We start from the raw sequence: 21,131 nt of genomic DNA, 5'->3' as shown, positions 1-21,131 counted from the left end.
AAGGCAGTGCTGTATAGCACAAAGAGCAAAAACTAAGAAACAATGAACAGCCGACATGTGAACACAGGACAATCTCTTTAGGGAAAACTTTAGATGCTGCAGGAATTACATTGCGGTCTTTCTACACCTCCTGACATTCCTGTCTGTTGGGCTACAAATTCTCATCCACATCACAAGAAAAATCTTTTTTTGTAATGCAGCATGGAGAGAACCATTTTGAGTGTCTTATCCAGCCTCTGCAGGTGACAGAGACCCATTATAATAAATTTTGATCACCATAACATGAGCGACCGATGATGCAGAAAATAGCTTAGAATTATACATAATCATTTTCAAGGATGTACCAAAGCATTATCAACTCGTTGAAAAAAATGATGAGCTGCTTTTTTCGATGTGCACAGGGGGCACAATCAGATTCAGATTCACTTTATTAGCCATTTGCAGTTTTACCTGCATTGGAAAAAAAATTGCAAGTAGCTCAGAGCGCAAAGTCAACGTAAACACATCAGCGGACACAACATAGAAAACAGACAAACAAAGCCACATGAAGCCTCAATATTAAAAATGCTCCATATAAAAATGCTGTACAATAAAGTCCATTCATACATACAAGTGCCTAGTTTAAGATGCTTTGTTCAAAGCAATCACAGTTTGTGGGAAGCTGTGTAAATGGCGATCAGTAGTACATTTTGCAGAACGATACCTTCTCCCTGAGGGAAGCATCTCAAAGAAAGCCCTTGCTGGATGACCTGAGGCATCATTAGCCAGCTGTAAAGCTCGATTCAATACTCTAGCCTTATATGTGAACTCAAGGAGCGGAAGAGTGCAGCCAATAATTCTGCTGGCTGAGCAATGATGTGAAGACTGAACAAATAGTTTTTAAAAATTTCAATTCTACTCTGAGAAATGTACCAAGGCGACTAAAAAAAAATGCAACTATTTTACGCAAAGGCCCTTTCACAGTGTTTATCTTAAAATCTGCAACAGGAGTTCTTCATGCCGAGATTAAACATTGAGTGTAGAGGTTGATAAATGCAGTCCCTTACAAAATTTCAGTGTATTTTTATGTTGGGTTTTAATTCAGTTCTTCTTGCATTAAAAGGTATGGCACAACTTCAAACCTACCATGACATGGCCATCCAGCGACACTCACATGCTAGGTGAGGAGAGCAATATTTAGAGAAGCAGCCGAAACTGCTAATGAGAACTCTGGAGGAGGTGCAAAGACCTTCAGCTCCGGTGAGAGAGTCTATAAAAAGTACAATTATTAGTCACACACTCCACAGATCTAGCAGAGAATTGTGATTCCCTACAGGCGACACATTTTAGACATTTCTAAAAAATATAAAAAAATAACAAATATCCCTTTTCCTTACGCTTCACAGCTTGTACATCGGTTTGTGTTATTTTATTAAATACAATCCCAATAAAATACATTGAAGTTGGAAGTAAAAAATGGGAAGTAAAAAAAAAATTGGGGTTAGGGTATAATATAGTGGTATAGTACATCAATAGCACATGCAACAAGGCAGTATCAGAGAAAAATAAATAAAACGCATCAAATTAAAGCTCTTTTACACACACTGGGAAAGTTTAACACGCTGTCAAACATGATATCAGCGCGGAGCATATTAAATAATTAAATCTGGCTGCAACAGGAGAATATCGCAACAGAAGTATTTTATTTTTGTAATTCGCGGATCGTCCACTTGGTGGCGGCACAATCCCGACCACCCCCAGGACCTTGCCGTTGCTGGCAGGAAGCGAAGAAGAGATAGCAGCTGCTGTACAGTGCCTCTCTACAGCGAACATCTGAGGAGATTCCTGCAGGTTTGTGCAGATGGCAGCTGGCTGTGCGCTGTGAGCGGACTGGGAGGATGTTGTTGTGGTGGTCAGAGAGCAGGATGGCGGCGCTGGCTTCGGGTTTGGGTTCGGGTTCATCCGCGCAGCTGTGCGACCCAAACACAAGACTGGCAGATTCCCGTCTGATCGTCTCAGCTGGTTTCTAATTGGCCTGTGTGCGCTTTCCGTAGATGCGTTTTATGGCTCTGCTCGGTGTTGTTTAAAAGGCCAGCTTAATGCCGCCGCGCATAACGCTGCTGTCGCGCCGTGTCTGTGCTCATTGTGCCGCTGATGTCATCGTGTTTTTTTTCTGACAGGTGACAGCATGAATCAGGAGAAACTGGCTAAGCTCCAGGCGCAGGTGCGGATAGGAGGAAAGGTAAGCTGTTCTTTAGTTTGGTTTATTTATGTTGCAGTTGCCCAAATGCCAGCAGCGCCACATATACAGAGGTCATACACACCCTGGAAAGATGCGCAATGTCCTCCAGGTCTGGATTGATAGAAATATATTTTTCACACTTCATTCCCTTTTGTTCCTTGCCTTCTAATGCTTGTCTCATACTTACCTTCCTTCCTTGTGTCTTTCTTTCCCCCTGTCTAAAATATACAATATCCATTCTACCCTTTTCCTTCATTCTGTCCGTCCCTTTTTCCTTTCTTTCTTCTTGTCTCCCTTCCTTCCCTTTTTATTTCATTAAATCCTTTTCTTCCTTTGTTTACTTTTTTTCTTCCCTCCTTCCTTTTTTCCTTTCTGTTTCCTTCCTTGTTCTGTATTTAAAGCCTAATCCCTGTAAGAAACATCTGCAAGAGAAAGTCTGGAGACATTTATCAAACCAACATCTGAGATTTTACTGTTTTAATATTAATATATCATAGAAGTTTATTGTTTTGGTAAGTCTGAAAGACATCCCATTTCAGGGAGTTGCATCATGCTCTGTTGATCGCCTCAATTACTCTTTTGAATTAAGAGTTCGTTCATGATGACATGGAAAAGAATCTGGCAATGTTGTCTTCAAAATAGTTTATGGTCTTAAAATGTGTTTCAAAAAGCACTAAGAGCTACTTTTATTAATTTTTTTAAAGGATGGCTCAGAGTGTCAAGATGCAGCAATGCAGGGCCTATAAAAGTATTCGCTCTTCTTCTCCCATTTTGTTACGTTACAACAACATTCTAAATGCCTTATTGAGATTTGGTGTCATAGACCAACTTTAAGTATTGCATGATTGGGACGTGGAAGGAAAATGATACATGAGTTTTAAACGTTGTTTTGCAAAAATCTGAAAGTGAGAACCACCTTTTTAACTGCAGTTAAAGCTGCAAGTATTTGTCTAGGAAGTGTGCATATCTAGAGAATGAGGTGTGGGGCCGTTCTTCTTTGCAAACGGCTCAAGCTCGAACAGACTGGAGGGAGAGCAAATTTCTTATCTATTTTCAAGTCTTTTTATTGCAGAATCTCAATTGGATTTAACTCTGGACTTTGACGGGACTGTTGTAACAGAAATATGCTTTGATCTGAACAACATTTCAACAACGGCTTCCTTCTTGTTACTTTTCAACAAAGGCCTGGTTGGTAGATTGCTCAACTCATAGTGTTTCTGTCAACAGATTCTCCCACCTGAGCTATGAATCTCTGCAGCTCCCTCAGAGTCACCATGGGCCTCTTGGCCGCATCTCTGATTTGTGCCCTTGTCCAGCCTGTCAGTTTAAGTGGATGGCCGTGTCTTGGTAGGTTTGCAGTTGTGATTTACTCTTTCCGGTGTCAGATGATGGATTGAACAGTGCGGGGTCATTCGTTGAAAGTGTGAAATGTGGATTTCTAACCTAACTGGCAACTTTATCTCTAGTACCGTTTGTTGACTAATGTTCTCTAACAAACCTCTGAGAACTTAAGAGGTGCTAAATTGCAACTTAAATCACACACGTGGGCTCTATTAAATATATACACCATATTGCCAAAAGTATTCCACCCAAATATTTAAAATCAGGAGTTCGGATCACTGCCACAGCCACGTGTGTGTAAAATCAAGCACCTATGGCTGCAGACTGTTTCTACAAACGCTTTGGAAAGAATGGGTCGCTCTCAGGAGCTCAGTGAGTTTCTGTGTTATAACAAAGAGGAAGTAATTGGGAAAGAACAACTCGGCCATGACATGGGAGGCCATGTAAAGTGACGGAGCGGGGGCAGCTGATGCTGAGGCGCAGGCGTCGCCAACTTCCTGCAGAGTCTGTGCAGCTGACTGGGCTGCACAGACTCCAGACCCCAACCCAATAGAAAACCTTTGGGATGAATTAGAGTGGAGACTGAGAGCCAACGTCAGTGTCTGACCTCACTGATGCACTTATGGGAAGAATGGTCAAAAGTTCCCATAAATTCACATAAGAACCGTGTGGACAGCCACCCCAGATAAGTTCAAGCTGTTATCAAGGCCGGATCAACGTCATATTAAACCCTATGGATTAGGAATGGGCTGTAACTTAAGCTCATACATGGGTTACGGCAGGTGAGTGAATACTTTTGGCAGTGTGGTGTATGTGACCTTTGAAGCAGTTTGTTGCATTTTGGTTCATTTTATTTAATGGGATCTGGGTTTATTACCACCATTTTCAGATTATTATTTTTAAAACCATGTATGATTTTCCTTTCACCTCACAGCTGTGAACTGCTTAGCACCGGTCTGTCGTATAAAATGGATTTGTCAATTAAATCCACAACGGGTGCAATAAAAGGCAAAGACTTAGACGAACCAACAATAAGGAATGTTTTTTTTTTTGTTTTTTTTTTGATAAGCATAAGGCTACAAACATTTCTTTTTCTCCTCATTTTTGACTGCTCTTCAGGAGTTTAGCATTTGACGAGGGTCAGTGTCACTACTGGTAGCAAGAGGCAACATCTGGACCTTACAGAGGCTGCACAGGCTGTCCGACTCCACCAGGATGCCAGAAGGTTCACTGTGTCTCCCAGCACTGTTTCATGAGCATGGAGGACACTCTAGGAAACACATTATTGTATTTCAAATGTATTTATTTATTTATTACAAATTATTATTACTTAAGTTGATGGTTTAATTAGGTTTTAGATTGGAATGAATTAAAGTCAGCACCAAACTATGTAAAAAAAACTAATAAAAAACAGCACTTTATAGTCATCAAATTTCATTTTTTGTATTCTCCCTGGTTTATATGCACTTTTCCAACTCGCTTTATCGTTAAAAGAGCTTTTTGTGTTTTGGTTTCAGGGCTCAGCGCGCAGGAAGAAGAAGGTGGTGCACAGAACTGCAACAGCAGATGACAAAAAGCTCCAGAGTTCACTAAAGAAGTTAGTTGTCAACAACATAGCTGGAATCGAGGAGGTACACACACACACACACACACACACACACACACTGAATGGAGCAGTTTTACATTTCATAAAGACCCACACAATTTCACTTTCTTAGCAGGAAATGTAGCTGCAGACTTTAGACCAGCTCCATTCTTTGTGCCCTGCAGGTGAACATGATCAAGGACGACGGGACGGTGATCCACTTCAACAACCCCAAGGTTCAGGCATCTCTGTCGGCCAACACGTTCGCCATCACGGGCCACGCTGAGACCAAGCAGCTCACAGAGATGCTTCCCGGCATCCTCAGTCAGCTAGGAGCGGACAGCCTCAGCAGCCTGCGCAAGCTGGCCGAGCACTTCCCCCGGCAAGGTGGCCGCAGCTCAAATGAAGGAATGGCGTCAATAGCTGCTAGTGGGGGGTCTACAGGGAAATAATTACCGGCCCAAAATGTTGGATTACTGATAGAACATATTCCTCTTTCATATGTTTTTATTTTTTTTGTCACCAAATACAGTTTTTATATATCTTTTCTGCACAAATATTGTACCAGAGACTAGTTAGCGTGATTATTTCCCCATTTTTGGGAAGATGGAAACTCTTGCAAAACGTTTGCAAGAGTTTCCATCTTCCTTGTGAAGCGAGACAGGGCGGTGAGTGCTGGCATTAGGTGACCTTTGTCCTTTTTCAGCCAATAAAACCCTTCCTGGTGCATGGAGGGAGGCAGGGTCATAGGAACAAAATAAATTTCCAAACATTGCCAATAGAAATGGTGTGAAGCTGATCTGAAATTCGTCTTTAAAACGTGACAGTAAGATTGTCTTAGGTCCATTCATACCCTACGTGTGGCCTACACGTCCGTATTTCTGTCCGTACTTTCTATCCGTTGACTCCTTCAGACCTCCGTCCGTTGTGGTGCGCAATAACCAATATTTCCTCTAGGTGGCAGTGCTGGGCGCCAATAATTCGTCATTGATCAAACATGGCGACAGTCCAAGACGTGATTTTGTTGTATTTGCTCCGTAAGTAAACTTTATGTTTGTCCCTGTGCCCCGGACACGACACATCATATGTGTGGGTAGTTGCGGACAAGCTCCGCAAGTCGTTCCTCGAATCCCGCCATTGTTTAAAGCCCAGAATTGTAACCTTCTTCGTGATTTTGTTGACATTTTGTACTACAAACTCAATATCGCCCCCACCTTTTCCGGTAGTATTGCTCCGTATTGCTCCGTTTCGTCCGTAATCGTAAGCTCCCAATTTTCGTGTCAAAATACGGACGAAATCGACAGTTAGAATGTATGAAACAATCCACACGTATCCGTATCTGTCTTTTACGTGAGGTATGAATGGGGCTTTAGCCTTGATGCCTCTGATGACGGATGTTGTTTCCAGAACTGAGAGATCGTTTTCTAGCTCATCAAGCTGAACATTGGCGTTTGGACTCTTCTAGTAATTGGGGGGGGAAAAATCATCCAGCTCAACGGGTTAGTGGATGATTTAGAAGTAGGCAGTGTCTGGGCAAAGAATGAATTAATTTCTTCATTATAAGTCTATTACACCCTGAGTCCATCCTTTACTGCTGGATTTTTTCTTTCCTAACAGATCTTTAAGTCAGCTGATGTGCAGTCAACCAGCTTTTTACCATTTTAATCACATTTGGTTTTGGAAATGAGCTCTCCACCCTGTTTTGTAGACAGAATGAAAGCCCCCACAATTTCATGAAAGTCTATTATTGTGATGTTGAATACTGCGATGATAACGTCTGTTACGAGTAAGCCACATATTCCTAAACTCTTTTCTTCCTTTTCCTTAGCTATGTGACCTTTAGCATCTCAGAAACTATATATGTAGATGATATATCCTACCAAATATTGCATCTAAGCGGTCCTTTTCAGTTGCCATATTGCAAACGTTGATGTTGAGCTAACGATTACGATTCAATATATTTTGCAGCTCAAATTGACCTTTTATTGACATGCATCTTTTGATTAAAACTATGGATGGAGAGATGCTGCAAGCTCTGTCCAAGTTTAACACTAGTTTTTAAATTGTTCATTATCTCTGGTTATCTTTGGTTTTCTCAGCACTGTGTGAAGTCGTTGCATCTCTTAAATAACCCCATAGAAACCCCTCGATTGTTTAAAAATGACTTTACTGAGTTTGATTTGACCTCAAGGAAGATGTTGCATTCACATTATGCCATTTTAAGATGTTTACGTTTTGAATCTTTATTCTCAGCTCTCGACGGCAAAGCTCCCAAGCCAGAAGACATCGAGGAAGAGGAGGAGGATGATGATGAAGTTCCAGGTATGGTGTTTGTAAATGTCAAATATGTTTAGAGACTTTCTAAGTCCTTCAAATTCAGGTGAGCTTGCTGGATCTAATTTTGCTGCTGTGGAGTAACTTTTATGTGCAGTGCATTGCAAAAGTATTCATACAACTTTCATTTTTCACACCACTACCAGAAACCAGAGTGGATTTTTTTTTTTTTAGGTTTTATTATTGGCACATAATTATGTAGTGGAAGGAAAATTATAATGCCATTTTAAAAATTGATTGCAGTTACAAATCTGAAAAGTTTGGTGTGCCTTTGTGATCCACCCACTTTATTGTGACACCCTTAAATAAAATCTGCTGCAACCAACTGCCTGTTAAATTCACATAACGGCGAATTTGAAAGTTTTTAATGTAGTGTCAGTATAAACACACGGGTTGTGTGAAGGCCTCACATGTTTCTTAGAGAACATTAGACGACAAACAGCATCATGAAGACCGTAAAAGCTGCCACCCCCTGTTGGTGGTTAGACGCCTCTCTGCATCCTGCCTGGTCCTTTTACCTCCAGGAAGTGGTTACCCATTGAATACTTCTTTTTGTAGGAAATTACACTCAAAACAGAAACTGTACTTTAAACCTTTCAAGCTAAACAAGCCAGAGAAATGGCTTATAGATATTCAGCTGAGGATCTTATAATACCGTCCTGTCATGGGAAAAAGAAATGAGAAAGAGCCTCGAATGATCATCACTTTAGCATTTTATAGAATCTAGGTGCAAACCTGTGCAAGGGGCTGTACACTTCCTCACATGACATCAGTATAAAATTTATCACCACTTGGGTGTTATCTCATAGATTGTGTAAGAGCATGGTGTCCAAGAGCATGCTGCCACTGAGAGACCTGACCCGTCTCCCTTTATCAGTCCCCTTTGTCCATATCTATGTACGTCACATCTGTTTGTCTCTGTTTATTTGTTATTTTCAGAAGTGGGTCGATTAGCCAAAACTTGTACTCAAGTAAGAATAGCACTACTTCAACATATTTTTACTCAAGTAAAAGTAAAAAGCAGTCAGCCAAGAAATTACTAAAGTAAAAAAGTATGTGGTAAGAATGCTACTCAAGTACTGAGTAACTAATCATGACAACTGATGATTTGATATTTAAAAAATTATGTAGTCCGACAGACAAAAATACAAGGTCATGCGCAAATTCTGGTACTTTAAAGACAGAAATGAAAGAATATACAAAGAATAACGTAATTGCAACATAACAAATTCAGGTATAAGGAACACTTTTCTAAATATTTGCTTTTCAACATTAAACTTGAAAGCAATACTTACAGCAGTTTATATACAGTATAACAGTGCAAAGTACTTCCCAGAACAATATCCACTGTTTGCTGTACGTTCATTTGACACCCAAATGGCTCGATGAGCTCAGCAGATAGAAAATAACATTAAAATAACAAACCTTGTGTACAAATAAGAAGTCTCATTTTAACAATGTCTAGGTTTTTGTCTCTCTGGTGGTGCATTTTTTTGTTTATTCATGAAGTTCCTCACAGTAGGTGGAGTAACAAGAAATCTTACTCAAGAGTAGTGATACTTGAGTAATAAGTAAAAACTACAGTGCCGTAAAACTACCCCTAAACCTACATTATGTTCACGAAGTTACTCAAGTAAATGTAACTGAGTAAATGCAACTAGTTACTACTCACCTCTGGTTATTTTCCCAGGGACCGCTTTCAACAGCTCCAGCAGCCTGTAGTTTCATATAATATCTAACAAAACCAAGGAACACAGCAGATGGGTCAGACATTTGTGGGAATGTTTAAAGTAGGGTTAGTTTATAAAACAAAAACACCAAGCTGTGAGCGCCTCACAGAGCTCTGTTCAGTCTACCGTCTGAAAATGGGAAGGGTACGGCACCTACCAAGACATGTCCGTTCACCTAAAGGCCCGACAAAGAGAGCATTAATTAAAGAAGCACCCTATGACCCATAGCAACTCGGGAGGAGCTGCAAAGATCCACAACTCGGGTGGCAGAATCTTTTGCAAGGTCAGCGATTAGTCCTCCACTCCACAAATGTGGTCGTTTTTGTAAGAGTAGTAAGAAGGAAGTTGTAAGAAGTCCCATTAGACATTTGCCACAGACCAGGCAGGCGGGGCGATGGCAAACATGCTGGAGGAGGTGCTCCATCACCAAATTGTATTATTTATTTATTTATTTATTTGCCTAAATGTGTATGAGGAAAACTTAACATGGCAAATCACCTTCAATACGCCTCCCACAGTGAAACATGGTGGTGACAGCATTGTGCTGTGTGGAGGCTTTTCATAGTGTAGTTAGAACCGTAGTAGCATCAAGTATTGATTTGCAGTTCATATAGAAATGAATGCCAGCCTTGCATCATCTTGCTTCCACAACTATGTTCTACTTTTTTCTTTTTTTTTTTGGTCTCTCACATAAAATCCCAACAGAAAACATGGAGGTTTGTGGCCGCCACTGGATAGGTACGCTGTCGCAAAGCACCATAGCGGCACGACTAACAGCTTTTAACTCTCCTGTGTCGTAGATCTGGTGGAGAACTTTGACGAGGCTTCAAAGAACGAGGCCATCTAGCGCGGTGGACCTCGTGGACCGGGCTGGACCGAGAAGACCCGGAAACGTCCCCACGCGTCCACGTTGTCCAGACAAATCCCATATCATTTGCAACAATCCCAGAGACTTTTCTACAATACAGCAACGCCCTCCTTAGTCAAGCTGGCGTGTGGAAAACCTGTTGGGTTTTTTTTGTTTTTTTGGTTAACGCTCATCACCTTACTGTCAGTCATCATGGAGATTACATGCTTGACACAGAAAGTCTTAATACATTTTTTGTTGTTGTTGTTTATGCCAAAATAAATGTGATGAACATTTTTTTACATGGTGCTGTGATCATTGTGGAGATTTTATGAAGCGATTTTTTTCCCCCCCCTCAGTGATGTAGTGCTTGGAGTTGAATCACACTGTTTGTATTGTGCTGACTTGGTGAAACAGCGTGAAAGGCTGGCATCAATACCGCGTTATCTTGGCTCGCACACTGTCCTGCGGGCTGTGCGTTTCTGCACACCTCTTGAATTTCTTCAAAGAGCTGCAGAGAGACACTGTGGAGGGTGGGAGGGGGGGGGGGGATCTCAGAGAGGGAGGGGGGCTACAGGACAGGGGCAGGAATCATCTTATTCTCCGCTTTTAAGCTACTGCTGCTTTCCTCTGCGCTCAGATGTGACAGGATAAAGATGCTGAAGTTCTTCTCTGCCCGGGATGACGAGAACGAGAGCCTCCTGGGGGAAGTGACGGAGGGTAAGAAGCCGCATGCAGACACGCGTTTAAGGCACGCGGATCCAGTTTATCTGATGCTGCGTTGCAGGACGATGACACGTCGTTTCAAACATGCGCGTTTCTGTCCGCACACGCGATCTGTCCGGATGGATGTGATGTAACCAGGCGGATGACGCATCGCATTGCCGCCGGGTCGGTCTCGATACCCATCCCCGCGTGCTGGTTAAGACACTTATGTGCACGTGTGTGCCGAATGCGTCACTGTCCCGGTAAGAGAGCGCGCGGTGAGCGGGATGCTGCAGCCCTGCAGCCGCTTTAAGTGCTTTTTTTTTTTACACGGATCTTTTCCCCGCAGCAGGAGCGACGCCACCCGACCCACCTTTTCCTTCACTGACGCTGCAGTGCAGCTCCAACGTGCAGAACCGGCCACTTAATTAGCTTTTTACCTGGGAAGGACCATCCGCAACATCTGACGCAAATCCCGGCATTTAGCAGCAGTATAAACACACACGCACACCTATTAATCCCATTGGCAGGGTAGAATAGCAACCTGCAGGAAATATTCTCATACATCTGCAGAGGGTAGAAAAATATGCAGAAATTGAGCAAGTTATAAGAGTGGCGTGTACCCCTGGCGTGTATATAATTGCTGTACAGATTAAACCAGACAGTTGCATACATTGTAAAAAAAAAAAAAAAAAAAAAAAAGACAAAAAAATGTCTTCACGGTGTGACATTAAATCAGACTAAACTTCCTGTTCTAGGTTAGTTAGGATTGCTGTTCCCTGGAAGCTGCGCGCATGCGCAATCTCGCACTGCATCTGGATTCAGCGCGCACAGCAACTCTATGCAGCGGAGAAAATAAAATCCAAGCTGAACTATTAACAAAATAACAATAAAACAGGTTATTTTGTACCATTTTTGCAATTCTGGTGAGATGGTGTTACGTACGGTCCACTGTGTGTGCGCCAGGTGCTGGTCGGAGCGCATCATTGATTGATGGGTGGGGCAGATACCTTTATAGCTGGGCAGGTGGCGGTGTGCGCCTATGTTTCTCCTGCTGCGTGTCAGCTGTTTGTGTGGCTGTGTTTTTGGGATTTACTTATCTGAGGTCGTAAGTGCCGTTTGTCAACCAATCTGGTTGGTTTTTGAGCGCTACACCTGCTATTTGTACCTGGAGCGCTGTTGTTCCTGTGCAGCTTCTGCTGGTTCCTGAGCAGCCTTCTTGTTTTACCTCCGTTTATGAAAAAAATAAAAACAGCTCTGTTTATATGGTTCTTATATAACCATATGCATGCCTGAGGACTACAGAAATATATATATAAACGGCTTGTACTTGTATAGCGTTTTATCAAGTCCGTCGACCCCAAGCGCTTCACACAGCAGTCACCCATTCATGCACACATTCACACCCTGACGGTGGTGAGCTACATTGCAGCCACAGCTGCCCTGCAGCAGACCGAAGCTAGGCTGCACAGTATGACATGCATGTGCTAAATTCCATTGCACGAAATGTAAATAGTTTAATTGCAATAAAATTTGAACTCTGGAAGATGTAATGTCTCTCAGTTCTTCCTTAGCAGGACCCCTACTCTGAAATAAAATCCAAGATCCAAGATTTATGTCTTTTTCATGTAATCGGGTTAAATCAGAAATTATTGCTGTAATTTGATTCTTTTTGTAAGCCATGTAACTTGTTATAATCTCACTTAATGTAGCCTTAGTGTGCATGTGTGGCGTTGCTCACAGAGGTCCAATGAAAGGTCAGACACATGAAAAAATTAGGGGGAACATTGGTTAGGATTGCTAGAAAAAGGAAAAAAATTCCATTTGCTACATGCCTGTGCATTTGTGTGTGTGTGTGTGTGTGTGTGTGTATAAATAAATATGTATATATAAAAATAATATATGTATATATATTATTATTTTGTATTATTTCGTTCCTCTTTTTACTGAAATATTTGATGTTTATAGGATTGCTATCCCTTTAAACATTTGGGAAGGCTTCCTTTTGTGATATTGTGAATCAGACAAGATGTCAGTGAAGGAATTATAGATTTGTACAAGTCCCATTCAACCATTTGTAGATTTCCCAGATACTAAGTGCTACGTTGCTAAATAGAAGTATAATCAGCAGGGGAGTATCCACCTATGTGCTTATGTGCAAAATGCATGTGCGAACACACACTATATATATATATAAAATAAGGCAGGTTATAATGGTCGTGTTGCAACAAGAAACATGGAGCACTGTAGGTCATTATATATTTATCTACCAGAATACCATTGGACTTGAGCTTTTTTTTACAAAGAAGAATGGTCCAGAACAACTAGATGTGCAAAGTTGGTAGCGCGATTCCCCAGAAGATTTGCAGCTCTAATTGCAGCAGAATAACTGAATCACACTCTTTAGATTTCAGTTAAACAAAGGAAAAAACAATGTTAAATGTTATTTTTCACAAACTTGAACTGCACTACATTTTGTAGGTCTATCACACAAAGTATGTTAGTTGTTTGCAATGTGAAAAGAAACGGTTTTAAGGGGTATGCATATTTTGCAACCAGTCTGTGTAAACAGTCAGAGACAACGGCATGTGTCTGTCTCCCTTTATGCCTGAACAGATGACGGAGACAACCCATCTCTCCAGGACTCCAAGCAGCAGTGGCTTAACAGACCCTGCCTCCTGGTCCTCAAAGATGGAGACATGACCAAACCTGGACTGAGCTCCAGTCAACTCCGACCGCATTCTCCCTCCAAAGCTTCCTCAGATGCAGCAATCAGGAGGCAAGGCGGGCAAAACCCACTGGAGCAGCCCACCAAAGCAGCTTCCCAGTCAACGCTGGAGGAGGGCAGCTGCACTGTGACCACCATCTCCACATGGGGGGACAGCGATCCGTCCAGCACCCTGGTTTTTAGCCCCGCCGAGGCTGCTTGGCCAGAGGAGGGGGATCAGGTGGAAGCCATTCAGCCTCAAGTTCTCCCGATCAAAGAGGAGTCTGTGGTTGAGGAAAAGGAGAGGGAAGAAAGTGACCAGGAGCAGCAGGAGCATTCCTGCTGCTCCGATGAAGCTGCAGCATACTCTACCGTTTCACATGAGAATCCGTGCATCAAGACCAGGGAGTCCAAGAAGCTCAGATCTAAAGGAGGAGATGAGACGTGCGGCGGCAGGACCCAGGCAGCCAGCTGGGAAGAAGCAAGGGGGAAAAATGCAGATCCTTCCATGGATCCTGATAATGAATCCCAGATGAGCCCCTCTGGGTTTCTGTCCAAGGACCAGGACGACGTCCTGGGGGAAGTTGCTCCAGTGTGGGTTCCTGACGCCGAAGCTCAGGTCTGCATGAAGTGTGGGACCAGGTTTACGTTTACCAAGAGGAGGCACCACTGCCGTGCCTGTGGCAAGGTGAGGGCAGTTTGATCATGCGAAAGCTGAACTTCTTCTATGCAATAATAAAGCCTGAATTGAACTTCTTCTATGCAATAATGAAGCCTGAATTGAAACCCAGTTTGCGCTCTGTGAAATGAATGTCTTCCTGTCGGCAGGTTTTTTGTGCGCTTTGCTCAAATCTAAAGTTTAGACTAACACACCTGGATGGCAAGGAAGGGCGGGTCTGTGTGTCCTGCCATTCGGCCCTCATCAAGAGTAAGTGAAATATCACTATTGCTGTCTGTAGCCACGCATTATGGAGAAACAAAAGGCACTACCAAACTATCCTGTCTTTTCCTTCAGGGACTCCTCCGAGAGGGAAAAGGAGGGTGTGGTTTGCGGACGACATCCTCGGCGGCCAGCAGACTGAGTCAGCTCCCAGCACACCGGTGAGAGGGCTTACCTTCTCACCTCTGATGAGGCGAGCGATGGGCGAGAGTGCCAGGAGTCCTGCTGGTTCCCCGCAGATCAGGAGAACCGTAAAACCACAGAGGACAACGATTAACGTAGGTTTAAAAGACCCAGATACACACCAGACAGAAAACCTAAATAAAATGAGAACATTTGGAAAAGCTGAAGGGGTGTGAATATTTTTGCATTGCTCTGTACCTATTAGACTGGATGTTTTTTGGTTTTTTTTTGGTTGTGGAAATACTTTATGGATATGTGGCACTCTTCTCCTTTCCAATGCGGCTCTAGGAGGCCTGTGGTCCTAATGGCTGGGGCCCCACAGCCTTAGTGAGCAGCTCTGCCAACCTCATCCCCTTAGATGGCCTGCCGCCCATCCTAACCTCTACTGGAGTCAAAGGAGGTGAGTTCACAGGAACCCTGTGTGTCTCTCCGCTCTCTTTTATCGCGGCACCTCGCAGCGAGAGCAAAGGTCGGAGGAAATAAAACACCGGGAGAACAATGGAGGCTGGAAAGGTGAGGCTCGAATCTCAGCGGCATGCCTGCGTCTTGCGCGCAAAGAGCCGAGGGAGTAAAGTTAAAGCAGCGTATGCAGAACGTCCTCAAAGAGACGCAAGGATGGACCTACAATTCACTCATCAAATTGCCTTCTGCTGATATATCAGCCTGTCTTACTGAGAAATAGTTTGGGTAATGGGGACGTTACATTTGTACAGATATTTGACTGTAATTTCATTCTCCAGAAGACTTTTATGTGCAAACTGATCGGGGAGAATAAGAGAGATTAGAAAGAACTGAGAGGATGTTTGTGCAGAAAAGTACCAATGTTTCTTGGACGACTTCCCCTATTTCCAAGGAGAGGGACAAAGATCTGGTAATGTGAAGACTCCAGCAACATATTTTTATTCCTAGAGTCCTCATATTGCAATATTGTTTGTTCACACGGTTGTTTCTTGTGTTTGAGCTCGTACTGAAGAGCACATACAGGCTATGTCTACGTCCCTCTATTCTGGGAGTGAACCTATGATTCATGTTGCAGGTGTCGTTTAATGGTATTCATGTTTAACCGCTGCCGAAAATAAGCACAGATCAGTTCAGAAGTTTACATTTTAGAAATAAGCAAAAAAAAAAAAAAAAAAAAACAGCCACACAAGTTTGAATTTTCTTTTTGGATAATTTTTAAATTCAAACATGGTCAGATTTGTACGTAACAGCTCGAGCATACAGTACACATATACACCAGATGTTTGGTAGACATCAATTTGCAAGTTTGCGGGAATTAAGGCCCTCTTTGAGCAACGTGCTTCTGACATGATTCCAGCTGGATATTTGACGTTATGGTCTTGGCACAACTGATTAATTATTGTGTATTTCTTCTAATCTAATGTCATACATGCAGACTAAAGCAATGAAATGTCAGACTTGTTTAAGTTGGTTGGTTCCATGGCACGGACCCTGCCTTTTGAGCGTAGTCCACACATTTTCATCATGGCTGAGGTTGCCGCCATTCAAAAAGCGTAATTGTTCGACAGCTTTATCTACTCTGAAGCCTGTTTTGATAGGTGTTTGGGAAGAATCTGGCGCTAGGCCTCTGTCGTCTTTATTCCCTCCTCTTTGGTGAAATTTCACCACTACCTCTTGCAGCAAAGCAAAGCAGACCCTCAGCATCATGCTACTGCCACCATGCTTGACAGTCAGTGCTGTGTTCCTAGGTTTGAAAGTTTAGTTTTCCTTTAAAGACTCTTCTTGTCATTGTTGGCAGGTTGCTCAGGCTTTAAGATGGGATCTGGCTTGTCCACGTGTACATTTTCCTCCCAGCTGAAGATGAAGTGCTTTTAATGCGCCGTTGGATGTTCACTATCATGTCAAATTTGGCACTCTCTATAATTCTAAATCTTCATCCTGAAGTCAAAATTCGTTTATCAACAACACTGGCAAGTTAGATTCATTACAAGAAATGAATAAACTGCAAAACAAGGCAATACCTCGGCACAAGCACAAGTTATAATGGCCAATAACTGAATCATTTTAGCCTTTTTAAATCTACAGGCAATGATTTAATACTCTGCATTTAGTAATAATATAAAACTGTATTATGCTATTTACTGGTGAGCATTGATGAGTATTTATGCTTGATGAGTGCGTGTGACAAATTTAACCTCTACTATACTTTTTTTAAAAGGCAAAAAAAACTGCCTTTTACATATTTCGGTGTAACTGATTACACTTTAGTTTTACTTTTTGTCTACCTCATTGGCTCAAAAACCTTATTAAATTATCGTTTACTATCATATTATTTTCTAGAGTTGGCTTTTCTTTATGAACCTCTTTCCAATGCATTTATTCGAAAGTCTACAATATCTTACGCCCTCAAATTGAGCCGCCTAGTTTCATTATTCCCTTTTCGATTAGCGTCATCAATAATTAGTCATCGCTTTAACTAATGAATCAACTGTCTTTCAGACAGACAAAAAAAGGTTTAAATGGACTGACGCACATTGGCCCGGAGCTGCAGGGGATAAGTCGGCAGCCGTGTAACTTTTCCCCCCCCCCCCACTCAGACTACACCGTGGAGGAAAAGCCCTCCGAGATGTTACTCTTTCAAGAGCTGGAGAGCGGCCGACCCAAGCCACTGGTGTTCGTTCTCAATGCAAACCTGCTTGCTATGGTCAAGCTTGTCAACTGTATGTATTTGATCTCTCTTCTTTTTTTTTTATAGCATCAAAAGTGTAATTTGAATCGTTTAATGTTCCTGATCTGCTTTGCCATCGATAACCCCGAAAGTTAAAGGCGTCGTCTGACACGTGTGATAGATGTTAACAGGAAGTGTTGGTGCGTGACAACGAAGGGGATGCACGCTGTGGGCCAGGTGGAGGTGGTGGTGCTGCTTCAGTGTCTGCCTGACGAGAAAACCTTCCCCAAAGACGTTTTCAGCCACTTCCTCCAGCTCTACAGGGACACTGCGACCGGTAAGACGGTCCGACCGGTCAGCCTGAACAGTGAACATGGCCTCTTCCCCTACCAGGTGTTTGGCCTGTCGTCATGACCCGGCTGACCTTCAGCCCTGTGTTCCTGCAGGGAAGGTTGTCAGGCACCTGTCGCTCTTCCTGTTCGGCAGCCGGTTCTTGGATAGCGAGGAGCACGCGGGCTTCTTGTACGTTCGCGCCACTCTCCAGTCCCTTCAAGGTCTACCTCTGCCCAACCAGCCCTACCTCTTTGGCCTGCTGGTCCACAGAGCCGAGGTGCCCTGGGCTAAAGCCTTCCCGCTGCGCCTCATGCTGAGGCTGGGCGCAGAGTACAGATGTAAGCAGGGCCGCTCCGTCACACCCTCCGGTTTTCATGTCTCGGCTTTCCCTTTGAGGTACCCTCGTTATCTCTCTTTGTCCAGTTTACCCGTGTCCGCTGTACAGCGTGCGGTTCAGGAAGCCCCTGTTTGGGGAAATCGGCCACACCATAATGAGACTGTTAGTCGTGAGTATGCCGCGTTGCGACAGCTTTCACTTCTTGCAACACCGCATTTACCAGCAGCAGAGGGAAGTCCGGTGTCATAACCTCTGCCAAACTTCCCGTCGCAGACTCTGACCTGTGCGCACTTCCTGTTTTTCAGGACTTTAGGAATCACCGTTACAGCCTACCGTTAGTACCGGGGCTCACTGTGGATCTAGAGGCTCAGAAGACTCTCATAAACATACCGACCACCGGGTATAACGAGGTATAAAGACTCCGCCTTAAACGGGGGGTTCAAACATAATTGTCCCTCGGCTGTCACATTGTGCCTTTTCTGTCCACTTGTCTCAGCTAATGAAGGCCATAAATAAATCCAATGAGCATGTGCTGGCAATAGGGGCATCCTTTAATGAGACAGCAGATTCCCACCTCATCTGTGTGCAAACCGACGACGGCCAGTACCAAACGCAGGCAATCAGCATCCACAACCAGCCTCGGAAAGGTAATCTTCTGCTCTTAAACCTTTTAAACCCAAATCTCTAACCACTCTTTCTGGAGTATATCCGCTGTGCGATTTATTACGCCTTCAGAATGATTGTTAACACTTCTTTGAAAGGTAAAAAAAAAAATGTAAATGGTTTAACCTTTCTGTTTCCATCATGCAGCACACCGTGCAGTGGTTTCTTCTGTTTGTTTGAGCCCCTAAATGTTTCTGATCATCAGCCAGATTTATTTATTTTTTTTACTTTATTTTTAGTCTTTGAACTGGGCCAAACAGGTGAGGGCTGGAGCGGACATACAGTATACAGAGCGATGCAGTTTACACTGCAGTACTGGTCTGAATCACAAAAATAAAAAATAAATAAAACATACAACCAACAACCCAGGAGCAGGGTACACACCACACTGACAGAAGAGGCAGATATATTTCAAATTCACAATGGGAGATTGTTGTAAGTCTTTGAGTAACATCCATTTTTCTGGAGATATAATGACAAGGTCAATGTCTCCAAAAGTTTATAGAAAGCCTCAAGGTGGGGGTGGGAGGCTTAAAGGAGGAAGCATTTGGTGGCTGCCTTCTTGCTTGCATCAGCCAGATTTTAAAATCAGGCGGTGCCGTGATAGCTTTTTGCCGGGTGTCTCAGGACGCGCACCTCCTAAACCGTTTCATCTCTCCTAGATGCCATTTGTGGCCCATCTCTTACGTATTATTGATTCAGGAACCCTGAACTTAACCGAGGCAAGGGAGGCTTCCCGTGCTTTAGATGTGGTTCCGGGTTCTTTTGTGGTCTCCGCGAGGAGGAGTCGATCCCCTAACTGGAGTAATTTTGCAGGCCAGTCACTCCTTGGAAGGTTCACAGCTGTTCCACGTTTTCTGCTTTTACGGATAATGTCTCTCAGTGCGGTTTACTCCAGACCCAAAACCTTTGAAATGGCTTTGTAACCCTTTTTTAGATTAATGGATGTCATTGAGTTTGTTTTTCACCTCTTCTTGAATTTCTTTAGATCAGGTTATGTGGTGTTGCTTTTTTTTTAGATCTTCAAGCCTACTTCATGTTGTGGGACAGGTTCTTTAAGGTTTTCTTTATTCAACATGTCATGTCGTAATTATTCCTGCGTTGCTGATAAAAAATTAATCCCATCTTTCCAAAACAAAATAGTGGTTAATCACATTTAGCTAATGTAAGATTGTGTTTTCTCATGGGGCTAAAACGTCATTTAAAGCAGCATTTTGTATCTATTCAGTTTATCTTTGTCTGATATCAGACATTTGTTGGATGATCTTACACATGTTTGCGTGATAACAAAAAGCCAACGCAGAAGAAATCATTGCGCTGTATATTCAAACATGAAGTCTTCAAAATGTTGCTTGATCTGTTAAAATTTTAAAGCATTTCTTCTTCATCTTTTGGAGGCAAAAGCCGCCTTATTGTCCCGTCATAACCCCGCGATCAATTGCAGATGGCAAGCCAACTCTGGATTAAACATTACTAATGAAAGTTCAGAAGGCCTTATTACTTGTGTTGGCAAGAGTACTTGATTTAATTGTAATGACTCAAAAAAAAAATCTGATTTTTTTGTTTTTTTTCTTTTGCTTTTTCATGGGATTTACCATGCCCTGGATGTCTGAGAATATTCACAAGAATATTGCTTTATTACTATTATTATTCAGTTTATTTCGTACATTTATTTAAATAGTTTAACTTTTTTTAACTAAATTCCCAATGGCATTGTATTTCTTGCTATTTTATTTAAAACACATTCAACAGAAACCTAAAATGTGTATCTTATTGTTTGAAGAACGAAGGCTGCAGTTACAGTTTTGTAACACCAGGGGGCACAAAGTGTTCTCCAGCCAATTGTAACAGGAATTAAAACTAGTTTTCTTTTCTTTTTTGTCTTTTTCTCTCTTTCTAGTCACTGGATCATGCTTTTTTATTTTCAGCAGTGCCCTGAAAGCCTCTGCAGGCTGCCTGGCCAAGTCCAGCATCGTAGAGGGTAGGAGGACATCTAGTGATATAAGAAGTGAAGCCTGAAACATTTGCAATGTCACCTGCTGACAGGACATTTTTTTTTAATCCAACATCCATGCCTCTCAACTAGTGTATTCAGAATGTGATCTTGTGTGTGTGTTTATGTGTGTGTGAATAATTTACCAGGCTGTTTGTCAGGAGTGTGTCGCTGCCTGTTGATGCATGTGTGCCTGTGTGTGCCCCCCCCCCATCCCCCAAATTGTGTCTGTTTGTGTGTTTTTCTTGTATTACTGTCCCCTTCTCCTTAGATGGGCTTATGGTGCAGGTCACCGTGGAGACCATGGTGGAGATCCGCCGGTCGCTCCGGGAGATGAAAGACTACACCGTCACATGCGGGCGCCTCGACCAACCAGAGGGCCGGGAGCTTGTTTGTTTGCAGTGGGTGGAGGAGAAGTGCGCTGTGAATAAAGGGTTGGTGCTTCCACCTGTTTGACGCTGAGCTCGGCCCGACACCACAAATACGCCAGAGTTGAAAACGAATTTAAATGTTTCATTTTGTTGTGTCAACAGTTCAGGATTTAAATTACCAGATGTACAGTTTGCAAATCATGTCCTGACCC

General features: G+C 42.8%; 2 protein-coding genes across 4 annotated transcripts in view; both read left to right on the top strand.

Annotated features, from left to right (window-relative positions):
• The first annotated feature begins 1,722 nt into the window (after positions 1-1,722).
• Positions 1,723-10,360, top strand: btf3l4 (basic transcription factor 3-like 4). Of its 3 annotated transcripts, none has more exons than XM_012864755.3 (6): positions 1,723-1,830; positions 2,160-2,221; positions 5,080-5,193; positions 5,333-5,534; positions 7,401-7,469; positions 10,012-10,360. In XM_012864755.3, the coding sequence occupies exons 2-6, from the start codon at positions 2,168-2,170 to the stop codon at positions 10,056-10,058; spliced, it is 486 nt and encodes a 161-aa protein (XP_012720209.1). In that variant the 5' UTR covers positions 1,723-1,830; positions 2,160-2,167; the 3' UTR covers positions 10,059-10,360. The 3 variants fall into 3 exon arrangements, with proteins under 3 accessions (XP_012720209.1, XP_021173332.1, XP_012720210.1); XM_021317657.2 differs by lacking the exon at positions 1,723-1,830 and adding an exon at positions 1,837-2,018; XM_012864756.3 differs by lacking the exon at positions 1,723-1,830 and adding an exon at positions 3,449-3,568 and having other exon boundaries at positions 2,202-2,221.
• Positions 10,361-10,623: 263 nt separating this feature from the next.
• Positions 10,624-21,131, top strand: part of zfyve9b (zinc finger, FYVE domain containing 9b) — a 13,994-nt gene continuing 3,486 nt past the window's right edge. Inside the window, exons 1-13 of the mRNA XM_012864809.3 lie at positions 10,624-10,778; positions 13,380-14,158; positions 14,299-14,398; positions 14,486-14,688; positions 14,882-14,993; positions 17,152-17,274; positions 17,404-17,559; positions 17,669-17,893; positions 17,979-18,061; positions 18,198-18,302; positions 18,389-18,539; positions 20,456-20,536; positions 20,820-20,982. Of these exons, the coding sequence (XP_012720263.2) occupies positions 10,715-10,778; positions 13,380-14,158; positions 14,299-14,398; positions 14,486-14,688; positions 14,882-14,993; positions 17,152-17,274; positions 17,404-17,559; positions 17,669-17,893; positions 17,979-18,061; positions 18,198-18,302; positions 18,389-18,539; positions 20,456-20,536; positions 20,820-20,982 (2,345 nt within the window). The 5' untranslated portion in view covers positions 10,624-10,714. The remainder of the gene's footprint in view (positions 10,779-13,379; positions 14,159-14,298; positions 14,399-14,485; positions 14,689-14,881; positions 14,994-17,151; positions 17,275-17,403; positions 17,560-17,668; positions 17,894-17,978; positions 18,062-18,197; positions 18,303-18,388; positions 18,540-20,455; positions 20,537-20,819; positions 20,983-21,131) is intronic.

The sequence above is a fragment of the Fundulus heteroclitus genome, chromosome 9 (genome assembly GCF_011125445.2).
Source record: "Fundulus heteroclitus isolate FHET01 chromosome 9, MU-UCD_Fhet_4.1, whole genome shotgun sequence".
Taxonomy (NCBI): Eukaryota; Metazoa; Chordata; class Actinopteri; order Cyprinodontiformes; family Fundulidae; genus Fundulus; species Fundulus heteroclitus.
This window is presented reverse-complemented; position numbering and strand designations above follow the sequence as displayed.